The 23757-nt window shown below is 36.0% G+C and overlaps 1 protein-coding gene across 3 annotated transcripts; it reads right to left on the bottom strand.

The window, feature by feature from the left end:
* Positions 1–2053: 2053 nt before the first annotated feature.
* On the bottom strand, positions 2054–23384 carry LOC103998110 (DNA polymerase I A, chloroplastic/mitochondrial). Of its 3 annotated transcripts, XM_065169421.1 has the most exons (12): positions 23062–23384; positions 21947–22463; positions 20727–20915; positions 16574–17235; positions 15193–15685; positions 14782–14877; positions 12901–12993; positions 12600–12794; positions 11639–11731; positions 7951–8163; positions 3541–3630; positions 2054–2464 (listed from the first exon to the last, which is right to left on the bottom strand). In XM_065169421.1, the coding sequence occupies exons 1-12, from the start codon at positions 23205–23207 to the stop codon at positions 2300–2302; spliced, it is 2952 nt and encodes a 983-aa protein (XP_065025493.1). In that variant the 5' UTR covers positions 23208–23384; the 3' UTR covers positions 2054–2299. The 3 variants fall into 3 exon arrangements, with proteins under 3 accessions (XP_065025493.1, XP_065025494.1, XP_065025495.1); XM_065169422.1 differs by lacking the exon at positions 3541–3630; XM_065169423.1 differs by lacking the exon at positions 7951–8163.
* Between the last annotated feature and the right edge of the window lie 373 nt (positions 23385–23757).

Below are 23757 nucleotides of genomic sequence, written 5' to 3'. Positions count from 1 at the left end.
GGGTTCTAGTATGATTCTGAGCTTGTGTCCACTAAATTCTTTTATAGACATTTTACCTAAAAGAACTTTATTATTGGACTTTTACACAATAACATTCTTCTTGAAGAATTTACTATGAAAGGGATAGATTTTTCATTGAAGTAATGTATATTGATATAAATTTTGAGGGAGAGATTTTTTCTCAAATATGCATTCAAATATGATTGATTCCTAAATTAAAAAGTAGAGTATACAAGGAATATAAAGTTATCATTTCATATTTACCTTTATAATAATCTATAATTATGTCCTCATAAGATTATTCTTCTATCAAGAATGTTAATCTTAGACTGATGGAACTAAAATATCCTATGAGCGAGAAGCTTTGTGAGGATGTTTGGTAGTTGTTTAGAAGTATATATATAAGAAACATACAGTTGACGTCTGACAATTTGATCTCTAACAAAGTGAAAATTGATAATAATGCATTTCATGCATGAGTAGAATACCGAGTTAGGAGTGACTCTGTGGTGAGGAGTGGGGTGGTGACTTTTTTTGTATTTTACATGTCCATCATTGGTAATAGATCTAGAATATATATTTTTTTAAGATAAAAAAGACTTAGAAGATGTAAACATTATTTTCAGTCCCAAAAAATAGCATAAGGTTTTTAGATCTTTGATGTAGAATCGATCTGTCAATTGCTTAATAAATTACTTGATCTTCATAGAATTATTACCTACGATGATAATATCATCCATATAGCCAGTAGATATATAATATATCCCTTTTATTATCATAAGAATAAAGAAGTATCAGACTTTAATATACTAGACTCTTAAAGGTTAAAGAAGTCTATAAATAACTTTTCATAGTTTACAAATATGATTTGGATATTAAAGGTAGATAAATCTAGAGGGTTGCTACATAAAGACATATTTAGTTAATGCCTCTTATAAAAAAATATCATTCACATTAAGTTGACATACATGTCAACCTTGAGTGATAGTCAAATTTAAGATAAATCAAATTATCATTGGTTTAACAATTGGCATGAAGGTTTGCATGAAATCAACACATGATAATTGGAGAAACCTTTTGGCTATTAGAAGTGATTTGTATCTCGCAATGGATCTATTTGAGTTCTGCTTAATTCAAAAAATCTACTTATACTAGAAAACATTTTATATGACGTGAGATAGTAATAGAGTTCATACGGTATTATAGAGTAATGCATATTATTTCTCACACACGACATTGCGATAGTTTGAAAATTTTTTGACTTGGATGATGATTGTAGGTTTAGTAGGCTCAAGTAGAGAGCTTATGATAGTACTTAGATTAATGATTTGATGTTATTTAAAGATATCATTTTTTTTATTTTGGCTCAAGTGGAGAGCTTATGATAGCATTAAGATTAATGATTTGATGTGATTTAAAGATATTATTTTTAAAATATATTATCATATTATGTTAAGCTTAATGGTATTACTGGATTGTGTTCAATATATGAAAATTAGTGAATAATTAATGATATGTACTTAATCGAAATGATACACTTTGGTATCACTTGGTCGAGGAGATGACGAAGTTCTAATTTATTAGAGACCAATCAGAGACCAAATCTGAGAAGTGAATAAAAATGGATCTAATCTAAGACAAGAAGACGATATCTTTCTTCCTCACGTAAGTCCTCTCGATCACAGGGGCTAAAGGAGTGGTTGAAAGGTTAGTGGAAGGCAAATGGACTATTACAAAGAGATCAATAATGGATTAAAGGTGCTAGTGAGTTCGATAGTTAATGAGATGGGAATGAAGACACTAGATAATAAACACTAATGTAGGAGCAGAGACAGAACGCCCACTAAAGCGATGGTCAAAGTAAGTCAATCACTAAAAGAGACTGATTAGATTAAAAAAGTAAATAAAATTTATTGTAGAGAAAAACACACTAAGAGATCAAAAGAGAAATAACAATCGCCAACGGATCAACAAGATAACGAGAAAAAGAGCAAAAAAAAGAGAGCCTAACTTTTATCAAGAAAACTCTGATATCACGATAAATTGATGAATATGTTATGAAAATGATGATATCATTCATTATTTTGAGAAAAAAAAATAATCATATACTTCAATTTACGATTAATCCTCAAATCATAGATTGATTAAGGATAAAAAAAACATAACGAGTGTAAAGTTAAACTATCATATTTATCTATACCATAATCTTCTATCACTCTTAATTGGTTTTTACCTACTACACCAATTTTTTTTCATCAAAAACAAAAACCCCTCCACCCTTTACCAATCACCCCCCGGCTCAACACTTGGCTGCATGCCAGCTCTGTGCGCATTTGGCATCCACCACCAGGTCAACCTCGAGGAAGTTCGTGCCGTAAAAGGGCTTGGACATGCACTCGACGACGATGGCCTTGGCGAGCTCCGCTGACTCCGTTGGTCCTTCCAGTATTACTTCATCATGCACCTGAATCCAGCCACAGAATACCATTAGCAATTCTCTGATTTAGAGGAAATCTGGTTAGTCAACAATAACCAGGAATGCTAATACTGCAAACTAAAACAATTTAAAAGATAGATGCATGGCGCAGCATCACGTAGCGATAACTGAGACTTGGACAAAGGACCTAAATCTCGTACAACATTATACGATCACCATATGGGCAACCTTGTCATAAAAAACTTTGAATAAAAACACTCCAACTAAATGAGGTCATCGAGGATCAGTACTGACCGAAGATTGAATTACAAGAAATTTCTTTTTTCTAAAGAATGCATAAGATGCTACTGATGATCTCACATTTATCCTTAAAAAGAGACAAGAACAGGGCATCGAACACCAAGGTCCCCAGAAAAGGACTATTTACTTCCTTCTCAGGGAAAATAATAAAGTAATGATCATAACAAACTTTTCGGAATTCAAAGCAAAGTTCCATTTGTTTGTGTAAAAGAGGATATTTTGCAAAGGTCTATCATTGGCTAACCAATGAAAAGCCAAGCCTCCATATGATCAAAATCTATGTTTGACTTGAGTAACAAGGATGCAAAATAGGGAAAAAATAACAAAAAGATGGAAAGAAAAACTGTGGGACTAACAGCAGAAATGAACACTAGGAAGAAAGAAATAAATTCAATAAACAAAAAAAATTACTATTCAACAATCATTTAGAGAAACAATGCACCACTAAATGCTTAAAACCAAAAGAAGCTTAGACAAACTCAAACATTAACCTCTACAAGTAAAATTTGGCGGTTATTCTGGAGAACCCACTAAAACCAACAAAAGCATGGGAAATCTTTTTATGATCACAAAATCATGCCTCTTGCTAAATAGCATGCTAACCATCCATTTCTTTTAAATAAATCTACCTTATGATAAATTAATATAACATCACTTTTCAAAAACAGCCATGGAAAAAGAAATCACGACAAATTCTGCTAGGGTTAAGATGAGACTGGCTAGTTATTAGGATATTCATTCGAGGACTATTAAGTGGCTGGTGGAATTCCTGCAAACTCAAGTTAGCAATATGATAAATTAACCTGCAATAGCAATCTCCATCCAAGCTCCTTCAGACGAATATTCCTATCTATCTCAAGCATTGCACACATGGCAACATCTGCTGCACTTCCCTGTTAAATTAGAAGATTATGAAAATCTTGAATAGGTTTGATGAAGTGTAGAAGTTTCATGAGACAGCTATAAGCATCAAATGACTTAGAAAAGCATAAAATGATAAAGTGAGGAGAATCATTCTTCTGTAAAAAATAACATATAATAGCAATACGACCTTTACCATCCATCAAGTTGATGTTAAGTAAAAAAGAAAAAATGAAGTATAGCATGATGTTTAGAGTTCCAACTGCAAAACAACCAAGTGCAACAGAAACAAAGAACAGGAGAAAAAAAAAAGAATGAAATGGACATAGGCATCCATTAGCTCCATTTCAACATTTAAATTGTACATATGGTCCATGTTTTTTGGTGTTCCTAGACACACTAATTCCTTGCTGGAGCAGTATTGCCGGTCAGCTGGCACAACGCATGGTGTTTGCCAAAAAGCAGGAAATGGCCCATGTTATGGGATTTGTTACCTCTAGTTTCCCAAAATAAAAACACATTCCAGCCGTGAAAATTCCATCACAGAAACAAATCAAGATATCAATTTTAACTTCAAAAAGGCTGGAAGTACATAATATTCATAGCAGGGTCTGCCATACCGATTCATACCGCCCGGTACGGGCGGTACATACGGGTCCGAGAGGCGACCGGTACGCGGACCGCCCGCTACCGGGCGGTACACCCAAAAAAAACTCGTATCAAACGTTACGGGTAATATCGGGCAGTAACGGTCGAAATTTTACCGCCCGGTACCATTCGGTAACGGTCGATTTCGATTGTTACCGCCCGGTATCACTCGCTGTAGCAGTGCTACAGTGCTCCAACGGTCAAATTGACCGTTGGAGCCCTTTCTCCTCCTATTTAAACCAATCTTCTCTCCCCTATTTCATTATACTCTCTTAAACTCTCTCTCAAACATTTTTTTTCTCTCATAAACTCTGTAAAACAACGATTTGTGAATTCAATCGAGGCTAATTTGAGAAGATTAAAAGGAAGAACTTTCTAATCAAGAGGTATACATTTGTTTTCTTTAATTAGAGAGTAATTAAGATATTTAAGATTATGATTAGTGTTTTTCATGCATAGTAAATATTGAATATTATTTATCATAGTAAAATACGTTTAATTAAATTTTATTAAAGTTATTTAATGTTGTGATTAATTATTTTAATGATGATTTAATAGAAATTTGTTTGATTTTATATCAATTTAATGTCTTTAATATCTATTAGGATATTTGTCATGTTTATAGTGGTGAAAGAGAAATAATTAGTGAAAAATTAATTATATTAATCATATAATTAGTGTAGATAAATGATAATTTTATCATAATTTGAATTTTGAATCATATTGGATTAAAATTACATATTTAATGTTTCTTTTATGTGTTTAACATATATATGATGGTAAAATAAGTTTAATTATGTTTTATTAAAGTTATTTAATACTGTAATTAGTTATTTTAACGATGATTTAATCAAAATTTATTCGATTTTATATGAATCCAATATCTTTAATATCTATTAGGGTGTTTGCCATGTTTATAGTGTTGAAAGAGAAATAATTAATGAAAAATTAACTATATTAATCGCATAATTAGTGTGTCTAATGATTTTAATACTTCTTTTATCCATATAACATATTTATGATAATAAAATATGATTAGTTATGTTTTAATAAAATTACTTAATATTGTGATTAGTGATTTATGATCGATATTTGGTCAATTTAATATGTTTATATTTTATAGTTTATTTGATTTAAATTTGATAGGATCATGGCACCAAAGGAACAGTCACATGAGGATGCATGGGTTCATGCCCGAAAGCTAAATGGAAACCGTCATCATTGGCAATGTATTTATTGTGACTACATTGGTAAAGGTGGAGGAATAACTCGAGTGAAAATGCATTAGGCTGGTGGGTATCCTGATGTTGCAAAATGCAAGAATGTTCCAACGGAGATCCGTAAATTATTTCAAAGCAAGCTTAAACAAGCAAAGGAACAGTCACATGAGGATGCATGGGTTCATGCCCGAAAGCTAAATGGAAACCGTCATCATTGGCAATGTATTTATTGTGACTACATTGGTAAAGGTGGAGGAATAACTCGAGTGAAAATGCATTAGGCTGGTGGGTATCCTGATGTTGCAAAATGCAAGAATGTTCCAACGGAGATCCGTAAATTATTTCAAAGCAAGCTTAAACAAGCAAAGGAAGATACATTAAAAAAGAAGACAAGAGTTGAGGAAGAATATCATAGGGCTACACAGGCCCAGTTTATGATCAGTATGAGGGTTGCGGCGATGAAGTCAACCCGGATCTCACAGCTGGGATTCGTGCATCATTGGAGCATCAGTATACGGTCGATGAAGCAATGAGGCATCGACGACTTGACTCACAATTAGAGCATGGCAGTGGTAGTGGAATCCAAAGGTCAACCAGCATGAGGTAACCAACTACTCCTTCTCAGTTAGGCCGAACTAGTAGCATGAGGTATGGTGGACTCCGTGGTTTTATGAGAGGTCTTGGCAGGAGATCCGCACCAGATATTGTTGATATTGATCCGCAAACCTATCCCCCACAAACAACGAAACAGACACGGATTGACGATGCATACACAAAAGAAAAAAAACGGGATATTGGGAAGGCAATCTCAAAATGGTTCAACTTTCATAGGATTCCAGCCAACACAGCCCAAGATCCATATTATCAGAGCATGATCTCTCCTCTATTCAAAAGTCTGGCACGGGGATCCAACCTCCAACACCGAAGGAGATTTACGGCGTGTACTTAGATGAGGAGGTGGCAGAACTAAAGGATTGGATCAAATCCTTCAAGAGGCAATGAGACGAATATGGGGTGACATTGATGTGTGATAGTTGGACAGGACCAACAAGAATGAGTATCATCAACTTTCTTGTTTATTGCAATAGAAGAGTGGTGTTTCATAAGTCCGTTAATGCTTCTGAAAAGATCCAAGATGCAAACTACATTGAGAGCTTGATGGACACTATGGTAGAGGAGATTGGACCACAGTATGTTGTCCAAATAATAACCGACAATGGAGCGAATTTCAAAAAGGCTGATTTGCAATTGATGGAAAAAAGAAAAACTTTGTTTTGGACTCCATGTACAACTCATTGCATAGATCTAATGCTGAAGGATATTGGTGAGTTGGATGCGGTCAAGAAATGTGTAGCTCGAGCACAATCAATTACAAAGTTTATATATAATCATCATTGGATCCACGCATTAATGCAAAAGTATGTAAACGGTGAGATACTTCGACCTGAAATTACTCGGTTTGCTACCAATTTTATTGCATTAAAATCATTACAGCAAAAAAAGGCATGGCTTGAAGGCAATGGCTAGCTCACAAGAGTGGTCTGAATCCAGATATTCGAAATTGAGTGATGGAAAGAAGATAGAAGAGGTCATTCTTTCCTCTAGATTTTGGGAGACTATAGCATAAATCATAAAAAGTGTGGAACCACTTTATATTGTCCCCCGTAAGGTCGATATGGACAAGAGTCCACAAATGTCATATCTTAAATATATGCTGATTTTAGTAAGAGAGGAGGTCAGGAAAACATTCAAAGATGATTTTAAGGTCGACCAATACGTACGAATCATTAATCGTCGGACCGAAGTTCATATGGATCAAGATATCCATAATGCAGGTAAGTTCATATTCAGAACAATTTAATTTATTATTATTTAGATAATAAAAAATCATACTAACAAAATTATGTTTTGCAACGTATTATCTAACCCCGGCAATTCAATATCGATATGCTCTCGGAACGCAAAATAATTTCCTAACGACACTACGAAATGTTATATATCGGCTCTTGCCAAACACTACCAAGGTAGCCGATGCTCTTATGGAGGGTCAATTATTTCGAGAAACAGTTGGTTCATTCTCCGACGTAGTAACTGTATCATGCCGTTACACTATGGATCCTGGTGAGGAAAAGTTATGCATATTGATTATCAATTATATTTAATGTTAATTATTTGTTATGCTAATAAAATCTTATTTATATCTTTTTGTAATCGAGTGGTGGCTACAATTTGGAGGCGATGCACCACATTTAAGAAAGGTTGTCATTCGTGTACTTTCACAGACAACATCTAGTGGCTGCGAACGTAATTGGTCAACGTTTGCATTGATTCATACGAAGGTCCGCAACAAAAGGACTAAAGGTGATAGCACTATGTATTATTTTACATTATATTTGGTATCAAAACTAGTCCTACATCAATAATTGATGCCAATAACAAGTCCTTCATAATGAATAATAAGCCACGGTCAGTGTGAAGTAATACCTGTACTGGAGTATTAATAGCTGCTTGTAAAATGTGACCCATCTGAGCATTGCTTACAGTTTCCACCAAAGGAAAATGCTGCGGTCGTCCAAGCAACGTCCTGACGCATTTGCTTTTAATTGCTTCCTTTTTGCGTTCTTTTTGCCAGCGTAGAACTTCTTTTCTTTCTTCGTACCAAAGAGAAATTGTATCTTTAGCTTCCTCAACAGAAACCTGAGAACAAAACAGTTTTGAGGATATTCTAATAGTAGTTAGTCGATCTAAGTTGCACCAGAAAGGCAAACGAGAAACTTCACAACGTAAATGTGCATATCCAAAAATGCAACACAAATCTCTTCCAAAAGGTTATGCTTTCTTAAACACGACCTGGACATTTCATTTTAAACAAATAAAAATAGAAATTTGGATAGGCATATGAAATGCAAGTACGAGGAATTATAGCTAGAAAATACACCCACTAACATAATGGTAACAATTGGCACTTGATACCATAGTAAATTACAAAATACTTGCCTGTGGTTTATTGTTTTCATCTGGTTCACTTTGCAGACCTATGGTTTAAACTGCATTATTTAATATGCCTGAAACTTATTCCATCATACGAAGTCATAGCATGCCCGAATATTTGGATGTACATAAAGGTTCCATTTTGGAACCACAGACATTACAAAATATGACATGCGAGTGGCAGTTAGGAACCAGACAAACACCACATCAGCAGTAAGAGAGCATACACGCATGTTGACAATCTGAGTAGATGCAATGTCAGCAACAGATACCATGATGCTGAAATGACACGTGGTTGATACAAAAGCGAAGGGACACAAGGAACTGAGATCACTAAGAACATGATCAAGGAAGGCCCGATCATTTGAAGGTAGGACCTGACTATCAGAGGCCTTCAGGCTCCCAGCAGACTTCCATCCCTCGACGAGCCTTCCAACAAACCCAACATGGATGCGCTATTAGTGGCTGTCAAATAAACACCCATAGATGCCTTATGCACTCCAACAGCAAGGCACTCCTTAGACTTAATGACAGTTGTGATTTCTTGCGAGAAAATCATCTTCTAAACTTCAAAATAGATAACAGCTGAGAGGTTTTCATCACGAGGCAAAATATAATATGGACAAATATATTGCGAAATGAATCATGGCCTGACAAAACAAAACTGGGCCAAACTGTAAATAGCTAAAATTTGAAGTCTTAATGCGGTTAATGGACAAAACAGAAGAAAGTACTCATCATTGAGCTTTGATCTAACATGTCCATTGCCCATGACATTATCTATATAAAATCAAGCCTTTTTATATATAGAGCTCTGGCTCCACTGGACCAGTTTATAACTTTTTTGTCCTTGTCCTTTCCAATATAAAACTTCTAGTCCATCAATGTCCTAGCTTTTTATTCCTTTATAGGTAGAATGAACTCGACTGTGAATAAAACACACTTAGGTATGGATAGATCTGCAACACAGGATAAATAGAACATATTCAAATACATATAGAGATAAAGTGAGAGTAGAAATTATATGAGGGAAAAAGGGATGGAAAATTTTTCCAGTACAGGGGACTAGTATTTATGGGCCAACAAAGAAAGGATCAATGATCAAGTTCTTCCAACTCAAAATCAAGGAGGTGCCACAGCAGACTTGACAAAGTTATTTGGTCCACTTTCACTTTAATGTCAACAAAATAAAGGTGGCACCAGTATCCCTAGCCAAAGCAAGTCTAAGCAAGACATCATTTGCACAATCCATAAGGTTATTTTGTGCATAAAAATATGTATCTAATTCTGTAGTTTAAGCATGTATTGAACGACAATTCCGAATATTCCCCTAGACCCAAGGATAGTGAAGAAGGGGTTACAGCAAGCATTGCTGTCGAAGTACAATTCTATAAAATCTGGACATGACAACATAATAAAATAAAAGTAAAAGAGGACAAAATGCAAGGTCTAGAATAATCCATAATATGATTTTAAAATTATTGATGTGCAAAAGGTAACAGCCATTATATACCTTTACTATATGTTATGAAGACACATTATGACAGCAAATAAAGACTCCTGTTCACTGTCTCTATCTCAATGACACCGAGAACTAGCTTATTTTTATAATACTGTCATAGATTGACGAAAAAACCACTATTTTCCTTTGTTCCTGTTATGATAGTTTATAAGAATCTCTCATGAAAAATAGTTTTGCATCTTAACCAAGAGAGAACTCTTGTAAAGGATCATTATAACCATTATAATAATTAGTAATTTCGCTGGGTATCCATTATGTCAAGAAGAATCTTTGTGTTATCAATTGTCGTAATATAAGTTAAAGCTCTATGAGACATTTGTAGTCCTTGAAAAGAAACAAGTTAATTTCAGCAACAGCAAAAAGAAGACTAAAACAAACAAAATTATTTTGAAATTTGACTAATAACCACTTACTGTTCTCAATCTGTCTAATTCGGAATTCTCTTTCATTGTTGGAGGGATTCAGTCACAAAATGCAAAAGATTTTTGACATAGGGAAAGTGACTAGTGGTCGCTGCATACAGGTCACGGAATTTGCATTTCCACTTTTGGAACCGACTACCATGAAGGAGAAGGACCTTATCTTATTGCTTCTAATTCTGATTTAAGAAGTCATTAGCGACAAATCGAGTTATAACAAGTCTGCTGTAATGACTACAACATCTGTTTTAAGGTAGGTCTAAAATTTACCTTCTGATCACAAAATTCTCATATTTCAAGGTAGATAATGTTAAACACTTTAATTCAAAGCTGTAATGTGCAAGAGTAATCTCATGCCATCCAAAAATATGGCATGTACAAGAAAATAGGTTTTTGTAAGAATTGTTGGATTAAGTACTTCAATGGCCAGAAGTTGAAATTTGATTCTTTAGCATGTTAACTATAGGAAATAACAGTCTAATGTGTTTTCAAGTCCTCCCTGTGGTCATCCCATGATAGACTGCCTATAGTAATGGGTGTCAAGCCCATTATGTCCCATTATTTTGCATAGCTACTAGTCATATAGCAAAAAACACAAGCTGGATCAGCTTCACATGAGCTAGCAAGCAACTGTCCTATGTAACGGAAAGGATTCAGCATAGTAAGAAGGGATATGAAACAATGAGTTGCTTGCTATATGTGAATTCTGGACCCATGTTTGTAGAAGAGTGGCATATGGATTAACATGTGAGGGTATCTTGAAGTCAATGAAGTGAAGTGAAAAGCATTGGGATTGATCTTGGCTCTTCATACTACTGTCATGCCAGACACATCCATTAGGTTGCAGGCAATCAGTTTTTTCTTTTACGTTACACTACTATAATGCTGAACCAAGAAATTTACTTGAGTTCATCTTGCCTAATCTATTTCTCAGATCCGAGGACTGGTAGTTTCCTCTGTCTTCTTAACTAATTATTACCAATGCAATATCGTATTTGCATGTCTCTTTTGTCAAATAACATAACTAATGGATTATGCCTCAACATTGCCAAGGCATATCAGATATAATGATGCATGCATATTTATAATGCATAAGATAATCAGTACCAGAATCTAGTAAAAAGTAAACAATGGAGATTGGCATCTAATCACTTGTGCCATAGAATAAGAAGGTTTAAAAGCATCAATAAGTACTCTATATGTAACAAAGGCCATATTTAAAGGTTATTATGGTAATTACCTTCCAATCACGAGAGAGACCTACAGGAGTTTTGCCATAAGCAATAGAAAAATTAAGCATCTTAGCCTTCCTTCTTTCAGAACCAAAATCATCCTGCAGGCAGAATAAACGAAATACATTTAACTGCCAGACTTGTAGGAATAGAGATTGTGCAAATTCTGGAGGAAAGTTTAACTTCTGTTTTCAAATTTAAGTGAAGCACAAAACCAAAATTCAAAGAAAATTATAATAATAAACAAACAAATCGGGACATCAGGATTAAATAATTCACAACATTCTTAGGGGGAAAGGCAAGACAAAAGAAACAGGCCAAGCATGACTATTTAAGAGACTTGATTGAAGGTGTTAGACTCAACTACACCAGGAGGCAGAAAACAGGATTCACTTCAAAAGTTTGACAAGGAGGTGAGGCAGGCCGGAAAGATATTTAGCATAGTATTGCTAGATAAAAGCCAAAGTCTCATAGATGAAAGTTCGTGGTGAAAACCAATCAAAATTCAGAATTTTGACTACCTAAACAAAGTATTCTGCAAAGCCATCATATTTTGGTGCTTAAGAGATGATTCTGAAACATAGTAGGATATTCATTTTGGACAATACAAGAGTAAACTGCAGTGGCTCATACTTGCTGGCAACCCACCCACGTCTGAACATCCCAATGTTGCAGCCAGCCATTTACAATGACTGTATCATGACTATAGCAGCATATTTCAGTAGAAGTGCCTTAATTAACACTAAACACAACCTGATTAGCATCTACAATTACATTGCAATAATTAGAACAATCAAAACCAAAATATACTAATTTAAATAAGTGACTTTCTTATTGTGATCTTGTAGGTGTCTGACTAAAAGAAGATAACATACAACAAATTTGTACATCTCAACAATTAGCTATCTATACAATGATTCCACAAAGTTCCAGAACGTAATAGCATAGAAGTGTTAAAAGCATGCTTACCTTCAACAATGGAACTGGAGGCTTGTCTTCTCCTGGTTGAGGATGCCACTCCAGGAGCACTCTGTTCTTTTCAACAGCCTCACGCACATGTGCAAACATGTTCATAGCTGTTCTGGAATGGAAATCCCCACCAGCTCTGAAGACTTCCAACATGCTTTTACAGTTCGCAAGATGTGCTAAAATCCTAAGCTCCAGCTATTAATGTCCAAATTCAGCATTAACAAAAAATAAAAAAAATTAGATACTTGTTCCTAAACTAGGACTACAAAAATAATTACAAACAAGCAATTTGTTTCCTCACCTGTCCATAATCAGCAACAATAAGAGATTTTCCAGGTCCAGCAACAAAAGCCTGCCGAATTTTGTATCTGTCTTTCTCGAGAGCAGGTTGGTTCTGGTTAGAAAGACAACACAAGAAACAGCCCTATTAACACTGAAAAAACATTGCTTTAAAGTTTAAACATTGCATAAAGACCAAAACAAAATCAAAGCAGTTATAATGCAGTACCAAAAGTGATCAACCATCAAAACAATGTTGTCCCATGAGATCTCGACATACTGATGTACACTAGCATTTGACACGTATGAATGCCAATCTCATAGCCCAGTCAAACGACTACCTACAAGTGGAAACTGCATATGTGTGCATGCAATAGCATACAAAACATAGATATAAGTCTACAACAAAGTGCCAAACCAATTTGCATTAGATACATGAAAGTTATGATGTTAAAAGGATATTTCTTAGATAATATCATATAATGTTTGAAATGTCGCTCGGATAGGTACATACTTCATCCTAAATCTGGTACATGGGGCAGCCCCCCTACCTTGCAGCCATGTTCGGACTGATGGTGGTACACCATGAGGTATCACCGGTTCAAACTGAGGCTTACCAGTTACCACTCAGTTACCGCTTGGTTTTCAATTGGATATGGTATATCAGGCAGCAACCTGACTGCCCAATTACCAGTTTGTCTCTGTATCCCCATCATCCCCTCCTTCCTGTCCCCTTTTATACCACTTCACTCCTCTCAATGTCATTTGAACTTCACTCGAATCCTCTCCCAAGTGATTTTGCAAAGAGAAGTTCAATCTCAAGAAATTATAGGCTAAATCTTGAGTTTGAAACCAGGTTTTCTCCAAAATTTGGTAAATCCAAACCTTAATTTCAATTTTTTATCACTTTTTATTTTGTTGCAAGGACTTTAGGATTGGATTTCATCCTGTGAAATGCTAATTCATCAAACTAGGTCAGATTTGAGGTGTTTTCCTTAATGGACTTGGGGCTAGATCCACAAGGATTAAGGCTCGAACGTAGTGGATCTAGCCTAGATCAGCCAAAAAAAATAGTCATGCAGATCTAGGCTAAATCAATGAAAATCTGAACTACATCCATGCAAATCTATTTTGGATCAACGAGGATGTAGATCCACGATAAGAGAGAAGATGTGTGGGTAGGTCTGCCATCAACAACTCTTTTGGCTATCTTCAACAGGCTAGACATATTAGAAGAAAAAAATTTAGAACTAACCCAGGGAAAATTGCCGATCCAAATACTGGTTCTTGGTCAGACAGGTAAATACGAATTGATGCATATATCGGTCCAATCGGTTTTTTTGAAAATGTAATAACTGATTAATCATTTAAACTTTAATATAAATTGCATATTATATATTATATTAGATTAAGAAAATGATCCATCTGATGCACAAAGCCCCCGCCAATACGGGATTCGGAGAGGGTCAATGCATGCAGCTTTAAATATATGATCTTAAATATCTTAGTGCCAACAAGATATGTATGACCCTAGATATTTCATTATAGATCATTTGTAGCAGCATATGTATTTTAGGGATTTAAACAATTGTAATTATTCAGGAAGCATTACCAATTTACAATGTCAATTAATGTTTCCTAAATATTTTCCAAAATTTTCAAACTCAACTGGTAAATAAAGTTAAGATAAACTTCAAGTTACCAGAAGACAAAATTCAATGACATTTTCAAATACAAACACAAAGAACAACTCTCAAAACTATTATCACATTCCACTTCTCATGGGAACATATAACAGAAATAGCAGAGGGAGAAGGCAGAGACTGAGTGTGTATATGTGCAAGCTTGCATGCATGTGCCGGTGCAGGTGCAGGTGCAGGTGCGTGGAGAGAGAGAGAGAGACCTGCAAATTTGGTCTCCTAGCTGATAAGCGTCCAGTTTCAGTGTTGATGTTTAGAGAACAATGAACCCGTCCATGAACACATGAAATATCATTCCCCTACCAGCACAAGAAAGTAACATCACAAGGGGCAACCAATATCTAAACCAACCAAAATCTCTTCAAAATAATACATCCACTGGATGAGAAGAACGATTTTGTCTCTCCAGTAAATAAAAACAGAGAATGAACATAGTAAAGAGACAGTATATGCTAAAATATTTTGTAAGTAATTAAATATGCCTTAGATGCATGGAATGAAAAACTGAAGTATTCGGCTCGTTGATTCCAATGTACACCTAACTTCTCTTCAATTTGTATGTAGGTTTTTTTTTTCCAGAAGGATAATATATATGTTACACAGAATCAACTTACCTGCAAGGGAAGAATGAAGTTTGATATCAGCGAATCAATTGAGCAGACGTCAGAAAGAGCTGCAATAGCTTGACAAGCCGCCCTTCCCTCCTTACCCTCTGCAAGTGCCTTGTATGCAGTTCCATAATCAGAAGTGTCTTCGTCAAGTGTAAGTACATGAGACATTTCTGTCATCTCCTTTGTGGAATCATGGTCATCGTTAACCTCTTCGTCACTAGCAGACTGATATGACGCATCATCAATCAGAAAGTTTTGGTTGTTCGAGACTTTCCCAGCAAAAACTTTTAGAGCATCACCACTGACAGAAGGCAACCCACTATCTGTATACATATCTGTTTGCAATTCTTCACAAATTTTATTTAGCACAATAGTGCGGTATTTGGAAGGAGACTTCCTTCCATCCTCAATGACATTCTCAGTATTAAGCACCTTAAAAGACTTGGGCTTGGACAAGCATTTGTTTTGATAATTTTCATATTTGTTTGTATTGTTTCTGCAAATCAAAAGCAATAAAAATAAATTGTTACAAATTTCCGACTCACATCAATAATAAGTATGAAATATATACGGGAGCAGTTTAAGAGGCTTTGATGAGTCAGAAAATACTCACATAGGGCATTAAAGTAAACTGGATCTGCATTCGTGCATGCAGATGTTGCCTTTGAACAGTAGCAACAAAAATAAAAACTAATTTCCATTGAGCAAACAACAATTAACTGGACCCACACACATGCATAAGCACATGCATGAACATGCACCATGTGCGCACAAGCACATACAAAAGCGACCCTTGATCCAGACCCATGAGCACAAGCAGACTCACAAAAGATATTTCAAAATAACATATTTACAGATCCAACCAAGGATTGAAACTGAACCATATTGGTCAGTATCAAGGTATTTTTTATTGCATTTTTTATAAATAACAGGCACAACCAGCAAGTATACTATATGGTATACTGGTACAGTACTAGTTCAACTGGTTACCGATAACAAACTGATATTTAAATTCTTAGTTCAAGACATTATTTATATCATAATTTTACTTAATCGAGCAGTGCAATTTACAAGTCTCCTTTTCCAAACAACAATTTCAAACATCATTACTGACTTCTAAACGTATAACCCTTCTATATCTTATTTCCAGCACATTTATCACAAAGTAATGGAAAGCAAACAAATAAAAGTTTAACCTGCAATCGAAGAACCTAAACAAGCATGTAAAGACACTAGTACTTAAAGAAACTATAACACGGGTGACATACAACAAAGAAATAAAGCAGGCAAATTTGATTAACAAATCATGTTAAATGCTGCTAAGAATAGAACTTCTAGACTGATTATCATAGGAATGAACAAGAACTGCAAGATATGCAAGTACCTCCTCAATGTATCACCAAAAAAGAGCTGACGTATTTGAGCATCACTTCCCACATTCATATACTTAGCATCAGGACAGTACTTAGACACCCATTTCCTGAATTTATCTGAAGCTATTTGCTTTTCAGTAATAGCAAGCTTTTCTATCTCCAATAGATGACTTCGGTCAACAAGCATTCCCTCAGATTCCATTTGCACTAACAGAACACCAAATGGGCGCCAATACTCTTCATAAAAATCATACATTGTACCTCTTACAATATCAAAAAGAGTCCATGGTTCAAGCTCAAGCTTAGCTTTCAAGTTATCAAAAAGTTTAAAGGTACTTATCGAGTCTAAAGCAGAGTAGCAAATCCATGATATTCGTTCTTCTCTTTGAAGCAAATCAACAGGAGCAAGCGTGATAAGTTTTCCCTCAGATCCATCTTTCTTTAACTTTCTTTTACCAAAAATGGATTTCATTGCTATCTTTCCCATTTTCAGTTCATCATCGGACGACATGATCTTTGGATCATTTGTAAGTGCTTCAAGTGAATATCCTCCATTAGCTCTTCTAGAAGAATCAAAAAGACGTGCAAGATGCATGGTATCCGCATGGAAACCAGAAAGCTTGATCCCATAGTTCCCTAGCACATGACTATCAAAGCTATAGTTATGCCAAACCTACAAAGATGAGAACGAGAACATTTGTATTACTAGTAGCCTTGAACAAGAACATACAATCATCAAACTTCAGAGAGAATCAGAGATACAACCCAGGTCTAAACTTGATATTCAAAGGGGAAAATCTTCCACGTTAGTCCTGGACCTAATACAGACTAAATTAGCAATCACAAAAGAATGACAATAAATAAGATTAATCTATGAAATTATAGATTTTAGAAAAAAGAGAAAACAAGTTACTAATTTTTATAGAGCTTTTGAGACACCACAACATAAGAACAAAAAGTGATTATCAACCTTATCTTATCAATTTATAGTATACCGAGACTCTGTTTTAAGACAATCAGTATAAGTCGCATGAAAGGAAAAGATATTTAATTAACCCTGCCACTCCAGAGAACTTTGATTATGATGCAAGTTGTTTATGCACAGAAAAAATGAATCCATTTATGCTAGCAAACTAATAAGATCTGTTTGGCTTCAAACATAGAGCTGGAGACACAAATTAATAGTAGTTGTCATAGGTAAAATAAAGCTCTGAAAAAAGTGGATGTCAACACGGATTGCCAAACCTGTATCAGTTTCTATTTAGAATGAGAGAAATTTCAACTAGCATACAGTCCTTTCATGAGTTTGATAATCTCCTTATTTTATCATAATGTTGCTTCGGGCTTTGAACCTGATTTGCGCTGTCCTTTATATGTGTGAACCAAAATACCAAACCATTTTGGTCTAGAACCAGTCAGGTTATCACCAGTATCAGTCTGACTGACAATACCACCTTCCACCAAAAATTGAAAAATCCACGTTCTGGTCTACTCTGACCAATACTCATATCTTGGTATGGGCAGTATCCCAGATAACCCTTCCTTGGGTGTAAATTGTCAGCCCACCTCCATCTAACCTGCCACATCTGATTGCTTCCCATTTTTTATTCTTTTCCTGCATCAACTTACAGGTATGTCAAACTTCAGAGGATACTGCTAGGATATGGTGGCAATAATTTGATTCAGAGGTATATTGGTTCCTTACCATGCATGAAAACAAAAGAAAATATGGAAACTCACGAGGGAAAATAATTCCATTCTTAAAAGGCTGACCCCTCACTCACTAATATAACAGATGAGTCATGAATCACAGGGTTTGACATTAAGGGTTGAGGTACCACCTAACCTTAGACATGAATCTAAGAAGAACCAGACTCAGATGCAAGTGAGATCTAGCTCCAGATCATTTACCTTGAATCACTGATGCTGAGTGATGTGAGACCATTTTGGTTGATTTTTCTTTTAAATGAAATTTTATTAGTTTAGGGGTCTTTTACAAATGTAATAAGTCATTCTAGGTAACGTTTTCTAGAATTGTATATTGGCTATAAAGATTATCAAAAGTAAGAAAAGGAAGCTGAACAAGAAGGAAATACATTTTGGGTTTGATTGCAAGACTTCGGGTTTATTCAAAATTTTATCCTACAAGAAAATTTCATCAATATTGAAGAATTTTTACAAAAAAAGAAGTATATCAATCAAACATTTCATTAACAAATATTATTTATCAAAAATATGGAAAATAGAAATGGGAGTTAATGAATTCTTCCTCATTTTCATTTTTTTTTTTCTTCAGTTGTACTTGGTGTCTATATAAAAGGAAAAAACATTGTAATTGAAGATCAGAAAATGGATGAATGAATGAATGAGTTCCTTTTTCCATATTATATGTGTGTGATGTGAGACTCTCGATTGATTTTTTTTTCTTTATTCAACAACTACCAAATCCTAGAAAAGGAAATTATTTTCTTTGTTCCAAGTATCTTCAATGTATCTTATCCTATATCAGATTTGGTATCAGAGTTTATATTCTACATAAAATTTGATACCGGAGTTCAGAGGTGTGATGTTGTATTTCACTGAGTTTGTATCTCACAAAGGCATGATGTTGTATTGCACCAACTTATCCATAAGCCACGAATGATATGAACTAATAGATATGTAGATATTTCTAGTCTTGTCTCTTAATATAGATTTAGATTTTGGTCTCTGTCAGTCTTAGCCTACTGGCCCCAATAGTACCCATTCAGGGTCCATGCCATGAGGGGGCATACCAATGTTGTAACATAACTGTGAAACATGTAATTGTGAAGCATATTCCATGTCGTAAAATTGTGATCTCAACAATCACGGTTGGACAAGTACTGAGAGAATCATAAGAAGCAGATTAAAATTTAACACCCATGACTAGTAGCTAATGTTTCACCAATCACATTTGGACAAGTACAGAGAAAATAATAAGAAGCAGATTAAAATTTACCACCCATGACTAGTAGCTAATGTTTCAACAAGAGATCCGAACATCCAACTAGCATTTTCTCACTCACAACCCTCAAGCTCAAAAATATACCAGCATAAATTGTTAATGGCACCTAATATCATTTACGCCAAGGACCATTGTACCACCCAATATGAAACGGGTGGTATGTACCAATTCGGCCAAAGACCAGAACAAAGCATATATAAACAAAAACCCAAAATAACTATAACTGCATGTGATGCCACCCTTGATCAGGGCTTGCAACCCATTTACCCCCGTTTCTCACGACGTTGTTGCCGTCGAGGTTGCCTTAAACGTCATCCAGCTGTTCGCCGCCGTTTATTTCTGGTACATGTCATCCTCTTCTCCTCTTCTTCCTTCTTCTTTTTCCTCATCCTCCATTGCTTCCCCTTCTTCCTTCTCCTCATCCTCCATCGCTTCCCCTTCTTCCTTCTCCTCCATCGCCCCGTCTTCTTCCTTCTTCTTCCTCCTCCTTCGCTCCGAATTCTTACTTCTTCCTCCTCCTCCACTTCCCCTTCTTCCTTCCTCCTCCTCCGTCTGCTACCTCCCACTCTTCCTTCCTCTTCTTTCTTTCATTTCACCACCGCCCCTCCCTCTTTTTTTTTCCTCTCCAAAACACCGGTACCGGTGTTACGATACATGGTACACCGTACTGGCCGATATGTATTGGTCTGACCAAATCAATGAAACAGGTCTAGTACCCGATGCGACGATCATTGGTTTACACCACGACTTTCGCAACTAGGCTTCCAGTCCATTTGGCAACTAAAAGATCAAATTATTTAAGCAATCTGACGATGTAGTTAATTCCCATATTAGTTGTTGCAAGATTCTACATGACATATATGTTGTGTATGTAAGTTTGTACTTATAGAACATGTGATAGGCTGAAGTAAACTGCAAGAACAAGTAGAGGATTTCAAATCAAACAAACATGTAAAACATGTAAAGAATCTAAAGCATCATGCAGCAATTCAAAGACGTCCATCTAGAGAATGTCAGCACATTTGTTCTCTATATGCTATTTGTTATAATAAAAATACATATTACAATGTAGCATTGACCAAAAAAAGTATAATAAATAGATCCTAGAGTAATTAAAGATGGAATTAAGAATTGCATCTGGACTTCAGAAATATGGTCAGACTTTCAAAAAATACCACCTTCTTGATGGATGAATCTTCAAAGAATGGAACAAACTCATCCAAAACATTCCTTCCACCATCCAAAACATCAACCCAGATACAAGACTTTCCATTTCCAAAATCTGCTAGTGGACCGGAGTAAATACTAAAGCATATGAGCTCTCCATGTCCAACCGGTGTCTCAGACATTACATCGATTTTGGCAACCTATTGGAGAAAAAGTAAACTGAAATAAGTCAGAAAATATGAGAGTGAGCGAGAGTCAAGGACCTGCAGATCTATTTGAATATTTAAAGTGCATGGATTTTTCAAGAGATCATGAGTATGAATATGCTTGGAGTATACAACAACAAGATATGATGCATGCAGAAAAAACTGAAGCAAACAACGGAGCTGAGGAAACATAAGAACTGCATCCATGGTGCCTAAATGTTAATGGTTGAGGCAACTTTGACACAACTACCATAACCAATCGGCTATTTTTATGATTTTAACTGTGGGTTAATGTAATCTTCTAAACATGACTTAAATCTGTACTGACAGATATCAAGCATAAACAAACAAATGGTTCATCAAAAAAGAACTACCGTAGAGAAATGATCTGGATGCTAAAGAACAAGACACTATATGAAATTTATGACATATGGAACAGCCATTTGGAAGAAGGTTAGAAAACAACATATATTATAAGCTAATACCATATGTATGAGAAAGTTCAAAAGGTGTTCGAGCTAGAATAAGAAAGTATGTATTCATGAACAATCACAGGTGGGGACCGATCAAGGCTTAAAAAATAAGACACTTTTTTAATGTAATTTGGACATCCAACAAAGAACTATTGATGCACCAGTTAGGACAGTTGTGTTAATCCAAAATATTGTTGCTAGGAGGGGTTAAAGATATAAGTTCTTTTACAAAAAGAATGTATTAGGATAGTGGCAGCCCTTAGCTTGGCTAGTAATTGGCCTCTAAGCTCAATGATGAGGAATGATCGATCTAGCCAACCCGTATGATCGATGCATATAGCTAGTGATATTGCCCTTGGGACAGACATTTCAGGCTATAAAAGTGGTAGTCACCATAAGGAGTTTTCATGTAAGACATTTAGTCCTTTAAATTGTCTACATTAATTGCAAAAGCTTAGTGTACATTCACAATGAGACTGACTCCAAGCAATTTCCACTCCAAGAAATTGTGCCACATACTATCAGGTAAAGCAATATGTTCTGTCAACTCACCTCTGTATCACATGCATGGATGAAATTCTTGTACTTTGTCGTAAGTAATTGGGCTACACGTCTAGCTGTTGATACATTATCAACCACAATTACTTTGTCGTATACACGAGCAAGTTGTTTCTGGTCTACCACCTTATGCAAACCCTCAACAGGTGGAATCATATCAGAAGGTGTCCCAGTGTCTTGCCCATTGATGGGCATTCCATTGGAAACTGCAGCCTCACCAGGGACAGCATTTCGTTCTGCTAAAACAGGATCACAAGGCTCTTGAACATGTGTTAAAGATTTATCAGGTTTAGCGGAGTGGGATTCTGTTCTGCCTTCTTGTCTTGGGGGTGAAACGTATCTTGAAGGATGGGGCGACTCTTGAGAAATTGGCTCCACTGAACTTCCAATTTTAGGATGAGAATCTGAGTCCGACAAGTTGGTCTTTCCACCCAGCCAAGCGGAATGAAGTATTCTGTCGCACCTGACTCTGACAGTTGCTTGAACCCACCTATGCTTGGAGACTTCTACCCTAGAAATGGAAGAAGAGAAAACAATTCAGTTTTATCTTGGGAAATGTACTATTTTTTCCCAAAGTTGTTATTGATGATCCGGACAAACATCTAGAATGCGAGGAAAACCATTTTATCAAGTATTGAATCGATTTCTTCATGGAAGACCATAGAAACCAGCAGAATCATGCTCAGACAATCCTCCAATAGGAAAAAAAAACAACCTTGAAGTTATATTCACGAAAAACAAAACGAAAATCACGTGTGCGACTAAATGACCAGAGCCACAACTTTGAACTTCATGCATAAGAAGCCCAACGAACTTCCCTTAGTCTACTTGGGCCTTCTATTGCTGGTTTATATATTCTTCATAATATAGGAGGAAGAAAGTGTTCGACAGGCTAAACGATCAACTGTGTGCCGCAGGTAAAGTTACAATTCTTGCCAAAATGACGAACAACCGAGGGATATTCAATTCAAAACAACCATAACAAAGAAAATTTATATCCTTGGAAGAAAAAACACGAATTCAACACTAGGCCCATTAAAAGGATGGTGAACCACCGAGAAAGCAAAAAGATGTGCAAGCACAAGGAAAAAAGAAGATGAAGGCAATACTCTCGAACGTCCGGGACTTGGGAGACCCGCGAGGACGATGGGATGCCACATACCACGCGGCGGAGGCACGACGAGAACCAGGGATAAGTGAACGATGGAAAGGGGTGTCTGAGGACACTTCCACGGGCGGAAACTCCCATCGCCATGGCCCCCGCTATTCTCGCCAGCTTCCCGCAGCGGCAAGGCGCTGTCTTCGCGGAGAGAAAGAGAAGAGTAGGGAGCTTCCTTCCTCGGAAAGCAAACGAGTATAAGGCATCAGAAGGCCTTGCCCTGCTCGCCTTCTTGGCGGAGACCCCTTAAACCCTAAGACAACGGAAGCAGGGTTTTTTGAGTCGCGGGTTTTCATTCCTCATAAAGGAGCTAAAGGATATCAAGTTATCGGGTTTACCCGTTTTGGCCAGTTGGGATATCATTAGTCGTTCAACGGTCATGCCTCCCTTTCCTACTGGAAACGGGTAGAGACCCGTTTACTTCACCCGAATCCAATTAAACTCGTCTGAAAGGCTATTATAGGAGTTTTATACGGTGATGTATTCGAAAATTTTGATCCATCATGATATCAAAACAGTTGTCAATGTAATAAATACTCTTAATTTTCATGTCAAAAAAGATAAATAATATGAACTCAAATCCATATGTATTATTATTAGCATTGGAAGGAAATAACGATATTGAATTGAGAAGATTGAAATGATT

Source organism: Musa acuminata, chromosome BXJ3-9, assembly GCF_036884655.1.
Source record: "Musa acuminata AAA Group cultivar baxijiao chromosome BXJ3-9, Cavendish_Baxijiao_AAA, whole genome shotgun sequence".
Lineage (NCBI taxonomy): Eukaryota > Viridiplantae > Streptophyta > Magnoliopsida > Zingiberales > Musaceae > Musa > Musa acuminata.
Note: the sequence above shows the minus strand (reverse complement) of the source record. Positions and strands in the feature narration are given on the sequence as shown.